The sequence below is a fragment of the Uloborus diversus genome, unplaced genomic scaffold (genome assembly GCF_026930045.1).
Source record: "Uloborus diversus isolate 005 unplaced genomic scaffold, Udiv.v.3.1 scaffold_163, whole genome shotgun sequence".
NCBI classification, from domain to species: domain Eukaryota; kingdom Metazoa; phylum Arthropoda; class Arachnida; order Araneae; family Uloboridae; genus Uloborus; species Uloborus diversus.
The window spans coordinates 44,077-53,186 of NW_026558311.1; the positions used below are offsets into that span (position 1 = coordinate 44,077).

The window sequence follows — 9,110 nt, forward strand, 5'->3', positions numbered from 1 at the left end:
ATCTACTTATTTGTTTGAAATTAAGTATTTCTGCAAAAATAAATACCGTATTTTCTGCATGTTATCTGTTAAAAAAGTTTTAAATTAGTGCTCCCCCCCCCCCTCTTTCTACGGCAACGCATTTGAACTCAATTTACAGCGGGAGTGATCGTTCCGTAGTCTGTAAAGTTGTTTATTTTATGTACTTGAATTTTCCCCTTACGCGATCCAGGCTGTGTAAAATAAAAAACTATACAGTCATAGTAGGAGCGGTCTCGACTTGATTTGCAACTGTCGACTCCTTTGTCTTTTAAGTAATTAGCGTACTATAATCGCGATTTCAAGAAGAAATAATTATTTTTTAGATTAATTTTGCATAAGATTTAGAAGAAACAAATAAAATGTGGGTATTTTAAAAAAAAAATTCATTTTTTTTAAAATTAACGTTAGTAGTGAAAAATAAATTTCTGCAGAGCCAAAAATTTTCTGCGAACACCGTTCGCGCGTTCGTCTATATTATGCAAGACTGGCGAACGGAGGAGTGTTACGTCATCGGTGCATCTGGCATGGACCACGCTTGCGCTGCTTCGAGGGTGGATGAAGGGTGAGAGGGGACACGCCCCTCCCTAAGGCCTAACGATACCGGTATTTGGTAGCAAGCTTCGTCGTTTCGAATTTCGGAGGAGATTCGAAGATTCGAATTTCGAACTTGTCGAAGCTGCTGAAACCGGTTTTTTCACCTTCGTGAGCATCACCGAATTTATCACTAAGCTTTTATTTGGAACCGTTCATTTGGTTTTCTGGCGCTTTATTAATTTTCTTTTCTCTGTTCTCCTTACTTCATTGTTATCGTTATTGTTACATATTTCAAAATAATTATCGTTGTTTATTGTTCCTATTGTTCTTTTTTTAACTTTCTTCTTAGTTTATGCTTAGACCGTTTGATGCAATTTATATCGCTGTAAGTTATATATAGTTAAAACTTATTCTGACAGGGATACTCACAGGGAGGAGAGGAGGGGGATATAGCACGACTTGTGCCATCCAAAAAAAAAAAAAATTGAACCAAGAAGGGGGGGATAATTTTTTATTTATTTAATTTTTTTTTTATTTATTTAATTTTTTGATTTATTTGTATTTTAAATTATTAATTTTGTTCTGTTTATATTTTATTTCATTTATTTATATAGTTTGTGGGTGTGTGTCATTGGCGTAGCACACAGAACATTTCTAATAAAATAATAATAATAAACCAATAATATATATAAAAATATTTAAAAAATAAATGAAATAAAAAGGAGATCTAAAAAATAAAAAAGGGAGAGGGTTGAGAAAAGGGGGGGGGGCGATTGGCACCCCTGTATTCTGATGTGATTGGCTGATTGGTATCTGAATAGTATTTTATAAATTTTAGAAATTGTCTATATAATGCCAAAATCTTTGATGCAAATGATCCCAAAGTGTGTGTTGTAACGCTCTTGTATTGTACCCATAAAGGTTCGGAAATTCTTCAAAACTCTCGTTTCGAATTGAAAAAAGGAATTATTAGTATGATCCTGTAAAAAATGAGAGCCTGATTTTGATATGTATTTCATAAAGGTGTGGACAAGGGATGCCATGATAACTCCCCCTCTATATGTATACAGCTGATTATACCGATATATCGATATATCATGATGTTTACTTTCTGATATATCGCGATATGGAAATCCAGATATCGTCCAGCCCTATAATGCATAATTAAATTTCAGCTGGAATTTTGTTTTAAAAACTATTATTTAAACATGGAGGTCTGTACTACTACTCCGATGAGTTCATAATTCGTCACATGTGGTATTTCTTAAAACATAATTGGAACTCGGTACTCGTTCGAATAGTGAAAGGCCTCTTACTTGGTACTCGGCTACTCGGCCAAAGGTACCGCTCGTTATGTCTCTATCATGTATCATAATCCGGTTTCTTACTCCAACTTTAAACAACAAAAGTCATTTTTGACTCTGATACTTAATTGTATTGCGGTACAAATTTGTAAGCTGTCCCCTCTGGCAAATCTTCCATCTCCATGTTTTGATTATTGATTCATGTCAGATCAACTAAAAAGATTTTTGAGTCAATAATTTGTCAGTTTTTTTATTAATGTGTTGTTATTCGTGTCCTCTCAACAAAAATAAAAATCTGAAATTACAGGAAGGTTTTCCTTTGCTTTTTGAGTAATTAGCTTTTGTAAAGCAAAAACTGGGTTTAGGGTTTGTGCTCTAAAATCTTGCAATGGAGAAGGAGCATTTTAATTGTTTGAAGAATATTGAGTATTTTTTAATTTTTTTAAAGAAGAATCTTTGATGTCTAGAGTTTATTCCATGGTTATTAATGACGGTTAAATCCTTTTCAGCTTTGATGTTGGAGAAGTTATCAGGGTTCGTACGGGTCATGGAAATCCTGGAAAGTCATGGAAAAAAAATTAACACATTTCAGACCTGGAAAAGTCATGGAAAATTAATATTTTTGTTAAAGGTCATGGAAATTTATTTAAAGTCATGGAAAAATGTCCTGGGCAGAGAAAGAAACAGTAGCCAAAAAAAAACATTTGAAATCTTGAATGAGATAACAGTGTTGCATATTAAAACTGGAAAAATTTAACTATCCTAAAAGTAAATCTAAATTTTTAAATCCCATTGCACCCACTTCTGTAGCAGCAGCAGCCGCCTGCCTTCTTTTGCAATGAGATTTTACTGCTTCAAGATCACTAAATTTGAATTTACCATTATTTATTTTCATCACTTTTTTTATTTTATATTATGTGGTAGCAGATTTGCACATTCTTAATTTTTTACGCCCACTCAAAAAATCTCAATTTTATTGCATCTGAATTCGTTTCAACTATTTCTAAAAACTTGATTATCAAATTTATCAGAATTTATCTTAGTTTGCTGAAGGTTTTAGAAACTAATTAATCAGGTAATAGATACAGAAATAGGAGAATCCTAGTATTTTAAAACAGTAGTACCCAACATATGGCGGGCGAAACTGTGGCCCTCTGCTATGTTCAATGTCAGGAATCGAACATTTTTCTGAATTTTAGAAAAACCTTTTCATTTTTATGCGTTTGAAAATATATTCGTAAGAAAAAAAATACATTTAAGTCCGAAGATTTATTCACTACTGAACGGTGTTTTATTATTATCTGGTTTAGAAAAATGAGTTTACTGTAGACTGTGACTTTGCTTTTAAGAACCAAAACACTGTCAAGTTAAATAGATTAATAGATGCACTGTTGACACCAAAAGGCAATGTTTTGTTGAAGCATATTTGTTGAAACTAGTAATGACTCATTTACGTTTTGTGTCCCATTCTCTATCATTTTGTTCCATTTATTAAATATTTATTAGACATTCCACCAGTATATTGCATTTGCTGTATCTTTACTTTACTTAAATTTATATAATGAAGAAAAATAAAAATAGCTTAGCTTTTGCTGTGTACACTGATATTTTTTCAATTACAAGTAAGTGCTTTGATGAGGTAGAAGCATTGACATAGAAGTTTCGCTAATACTCATTTCCAAAAATTAGCGAGTTTGATAGTAAATAGTTCTATCCTCCTCATTTAACAGGGTCATGAAAGTTTTTGTGAAGTCATGAAAAAGTCTTGGAAAAGTCATGGAAATTTTTCATCCAAATAGAGTATGAACCCTGAGTTATTAATATGCTCTGCTCAGATCTGAAATTGACCCACTGGTACGACTTCCAAATTCTCCATCTCAACAAAAGTAATTTTCAAAGATTTTTTTTTTTTTTTTTTCATTTTACTTCTTTATACATTCAACATTCTGTTCATAGTAAGTCTTTCATCGAATGCATTTTCGCAGTTGAATGGAAATATAAAAGTACATTCACATAGCATAGTGAACTAACACTTCAGTAATTCTATTTATATTGTACTTATAAATTTAGATTTGAAAACTAACTTTTATTTCAATCGAAACAACACCCACCATGAAAGCTTATCTGTTTATTTTTAAATTGAGAACAGATGTTTCAATTTACCTATTAAAAATAAAGCAAATGCTGTAATTTGTTTCTCACGACCCTTATTTGTATAAAGAGAAATAACAACAGCTGTCAGGATTTTTATTGTGGGTTCATCCAGCACCTCTGGTGATTTAAAAAAAGGTGACAACATTTTTGTACAGAGGTTTTTCAAAAAACAAAAAAGCACATAAATACTTGTTGAATGTTGTAAAAATATATTCATCCTAACTGAAATTGCATGGCTTAACAGGGCCCAATACAGGCTGTTTTTCGGTACTTTCACAAAAATCTTGTTTTGAAATCGGTACTTTCACAAAAATCAAGTAATAAAATCAGTAACTTCACAAAAATATCGAAAATTTCACAAAAATTCGCATTTTAAAGTATAAAATTTATTTCTCTGTTTAAGACAGAATATACTCATAAAATAAAATTATAAGCAGGTTTATATGAACAATCGCTTAAATAGAAACCTTTTTGTAGTATTTTAACTAATTTTTAGCTGTTTGTCACCAAAATGTATTTATGCAATATTATCGCAATCTTTAAACATCTGTTTTGAGGAACCGTTTTTCTAATAATTTCCTATATTGTACACAGTACATAGACCATTAAGCTGAAATTACGATGGTATTTTTCGTACTTCTTAGGTTTTTAGCCCCCCCCCCCCTCCAAAAAAAAACGAAACATGTTAAAAATAATACTAGATGACATTTACACTTTCGAACTAAAATTTCACTTGTTCTACTACTTCTTTTGCAAAAATTAGGATGCGTCTAAAATTTCACAAAAACAATGCTGATAAAAAAACTTTCACAAAAATAGATTGATGCAATACTTTCACAAAAATAGGTAGCGAGAAAAAAATCCTGCATTGGCCCCTGCTTAAAATTATTTATAGCTCTATAAAAGTTAAAAGTAGTTTGGTAGAATGTTTAAATAGAGATTCAGATTGGTATGATTTTTTGAAAAACAGGAAAAAGTCCAAGCTTTTCATTACCCCCCCCCGTACCCCGGAGTATTTCATCAAAAACCGAAAAGGGCTGGGGTTCTTCTAAAAATCCCCTGGTTTTTTTTTCAACCATTGGCAAAAAGTCTTCCACTAACACTGGAGATACTTAATACAGTAGAAGACCTTTATAATGCACACCTTGGGACCAGAGTTTTTGCGTTATACAGGTTTTGGCGTTATATAGGTCAGTTCACAAATTTTTAAACTAATATTCAAAATACATCTGTATAATAGCACTTCAGAATGAGTTTTATCTGTAGTGAGTGTTAAAGCACTAATTATACAATGAGTCATTCACAAATAAATATGTTTCTTTATTACAAGAAAGTGAAATATCCTGCACTCCTGCTGGCTTCGTGGTTTGCATAATAGCTGCATTTTCAAGAACCATCTGGTATTTTCATATTACTGTGAATGCTGATTTTCCTTTAAAAGCTTTGAATTAAGATGAAAAGATGAAAAACTGATTCAAAATTTAATTTGCCTTACAATTTTTATGTTTGCAAGCCAAAACAGAGGGATTTTTTAAACTTCCAAACTTATTGTTTACTTCTGGAAAGTTGTGCGGTTTGTTGCGTTATACAGGTCGGTGTTATAAAGGTATTCTACTGTAGTGCAATAGGACTTCCATGATTTCGTTTGAGAAGTCAGAAAAGAGAATACAATCAATAAAAACAAATCTGTATAATCCTAATAACTAAAGAAATAACCTGAAAATTTAAAAGAAAATCACAGACTCACACACACAATTTCATTTTTAGTGTGACAAAGGGCTTAAGTTGTTTAAGAAACCTAAAAGCAAAATTCAAGCTACGGTAAATGAATTTTCTCAGTGCTTTAGTTGGAAAAAATAGTTTGGGTTGACTCACCTTGGGGTTTGAAGGACTCGTCAGAAGGAAAAAATAGAACCTGTTTACATTGCATTTGTAATATTTTTACTGTAAAAGGGGGATCCAACATTTAAGGGGATGCAACCCCTCCTCCCCCCTCCAAACAGCCCTTACTGTGTAAACAGAACTCTTGACTGTTGTAGAAAGGCCATTTTGGTGCCAGGAACAATGTGCAGGAATATCTCTTTTAGCCCAGCTCCATTCAATAACAGCCCCATCATAGTTAACACGATTTCTGTCAGTACTCTAGATTATAAACAGGTCCTAGGGCATGAAGCTGGGCAATTATATAAAAATCTCAACTTTTTTACAAGAGTACATCTTTTCGCATGGCATTTTTAAAATTAGCTTTGTGAAGAATAAAAATTTGATTTGTTTTGAAAACTGAAAACGTTTTGCTTTTTTCCCCCGTTAATATAAAAAACGTTTTCTATTTTTAGATCGGAGTTCAAACAAGGAGATTATGTATGTGACCATAGTTCAACCTTGTGATTTGCTCAAATTTGAAGCTTAAAATGGGAATGAACGTAGAAGACAAATCATATTCCTGTGAATATTGTAAAAAGACATTTAGGTACATTTCATGTTGGAAAGTACATTTGAGGACACATACTGGAGAAAAACCGTATTCTTGTGAAGTTTGTGCAAAGTCATTTTCTCAGAGTGGAGACTTGAAAGTCCATTTGAGAATACATACAAAAGAAAGACCATATACTTGTGAAATTTGTAAAAAGACATTTTCTGTGAGTGGAAGTTTGAAAGATCATTTGAGGACACATACAAAAGAAAAACCATTTTCTTGTCAGATTTGTAAAAAGTCATTTTCTGAGAGTGGAAATTTAAAAGTTCATTTGAGGACACATACAAAGGAAAAACCATATTCTTGTGAAATTTGTAAAAAGTCATTTTTTCGAAGTGGACATTTCAAAATCCATTTGAGGACACACACAAAAGAAAAACCGTATTCTTGTGAAGTTTGTGCAAAGTCATTTTCTCAGAGTGGAGATTTGAAAATCCATTTGAGAATACATACAAAAGAAAGACCATATACTTGTGAAATTTGTAAAAAGTCATTTTCTCAGAGTGGAAGTCTAAGGAACCATTTGAGAACACATACTAAAGAAAAACCATATTCTTGTGAACTTTGCAAAAAGTCATTTTCTGTGAGTGGAAGATTGAAAGTTCATTTGAGGACACATACAAAGGAAAAACTATATTCTTGTGATATTTGTAAAAAGACATTTTCTGAGAGTGGAAATTTGAAAGTTCATTTGAGGACACATACAAAGGAAAAACCATATTCTTGTGAAATTTGCAAAAAGACATTTGTTCAGAGTGGAAATCTAAGGACCCATTTCAGGACACATACTAAAGAAAAGCCATACTCTTGTGAAATTTGTAAAAAGTCATTTTCTGAGAGTGGAAATTTGAAAGTTCATTTGAGGACACATACAAAGGAAAAACTATATTCTTGTGAAGTTTGTAAAAAGACATTTTCTGAGAGTGGAAATTTGAAAAATCATTTGAGGACACATACACAGGAAAAACCATATTCTTGTGAAATTTGTAAAAAGACATTTTCTGAGAGTGGAAATTTAAAAGTTCATTTGAGGACACATACAAAGGAAAAACCATATTCTTGTGAAATTTGCAAAAAGACATTTGTTCAGAGTGGAAATCTAAGGACCCATTTCAGGACACATACTAAAGAAAAGCCATACTCTTGTGAAATTTGTAAAAAGTCATTTTCTGAGAGTGGAAATTTAAAAGTTCATTTGAGGACACATACAAAGGAAAAAACCATATTCTTGTGAAATTTGCAAAAAGACATTTGTTCAGAGTGGAAATCTAAGGACCCATTTCAGGACACATACTAAAGAAAAGCCATACTCTTGTCAAATTTGTAAAAAGACATTTTCGAGGAGTGGAAATTTGAAAGTTCATTTGAGGACACATACAAAGGAAAAACTATATTCTTGTGAAGTTTGCAAAAAGACATTTGTTCAGAGTGGAAATCTAAGGACCCATTTCAGGACACATACTAAAGAAAAGCCATACTCTTGTCAAATTTGTAAAAAGTCATTTTCTGAGAGTGGAAATTTAAAAGTTCATTTGAGGACACATACAAAGGAAAAACCATATTCTTGTGAAATTTGTAAAAAGTCATTTTTTCGAAGTGGACATTTCAAAATCCATTTGAGGACACACACAAAAGAAAAACCGTATTCTTGTGAAGTTTGTGCAAAGTCATTTTCTCAGAGTGGAACTTTGAAAATCCATTTGAGAATACATACAAAAGAAAGACCATATACTTGTGGAATTTGTAAAAAGACATTTTCCGTGAGTGGAAATTTGAAAGATCATTTGAGGACACATACAAAAGAAAAACCATATTCTTGTCAAATTTGTAAAAAGTCATTTTCTCAGAGTGGAAGTCTAAGGAACCATTTGAGAACACATACTAAAGAAAAACCATATTCTTGTGAACTTTGCAAAAAATCATTTTCTGTGAGTGGAAGATTGAAAGTTCATTTGAGGACACATACAAAGGAAAAACTATATTCTTGTGATATTTGTAAAAAGACATTTTCTGAGAGTGGAAATTTGAAAGTTCATTTGAGGACACATACAAAGGAAAAACCATATTCTTGTGAAATTTGCAAAAAGACATTTGTTCAGAGTGGAAATCTAAGGACCCATTTCAGGACACATACTAAAGAAAAGCCATACTCTTGTCAAATTTGTAAAAAGACATTTTCGAGGAGTGGAAATTTGAAAGTTCATTTGAGGACACATACAAAGGAAAAACTATATTCTTGTGAAGTTTGCAAAAAGACATTTGTTCAGAGTGGAAATCTAAGGACCCATTTCAGGACACATACTAAAGAAAAGCCATACTCTTGTCAAATTTGTAAAAAGTCATTTTCTGAGAGTGGAAATTTAAAAGTTCATTTGAGGACACATACAAAGGAAAAACCATATTCTTGTGAAATTTGTAAAAAGTCATTTTCTCACAGTGGAGGTTTACAGAGCCATTTGAGGACACATACTAAAGAAAAACCATACTCGTGTGAAATTTGTAAGAAGTCATTTTCTCACAGTGGAAGTTTACAGAGCCATTTGAGGACACATACTAAAGAAAAACCATACTCTTGTGAAATTTGTCAAAAGTCATTTTCTCATAGTGGAAGTTTGAAGTTT

The 9,110-nt window shown here is 32.1% G+C and overlaps 2 protein-coding genes across 2 annotated transcripts; both read left to right on the forward strand.

The window, feature by feature from the left end:
- Window positions 1-497: 497 nt before the first annotated feature.
- Window positions 498-8,492, forward strand: LOC129233088 (zinc finger protein 239-like; the record flags this gene model as incomplete). The annotated part of the gene is made up of 3 exons (XM_054867152.1): window positions 498-583; window positions 7,751-7,823; window positions 8,109-8,492. Coding segments are annotated over exons 1-3 (543 nt in total), but the record flags the coding sequence as incomplete, so codon positions are not given.
- Window positions 8,493-8,540: 48 nt separating this feature from the next.
- On the forward strand, window positions 8,541-9,105 carry LOC129233089 (zinc finger protein 239-like; the record flags this gene model as incomplete). The annotated part of the gene is made up of 2 exons (XM_054867153.1): window positions 8,541-9,009; window positions 9,095-9,105. Coding segments are annotated over 2 exons (480 nt in total), but the record flags the coding sequence as incomplete, so codon positions are not given.
- Window positions 9,106-9,110: the final 5 nt, after the last annotated feature.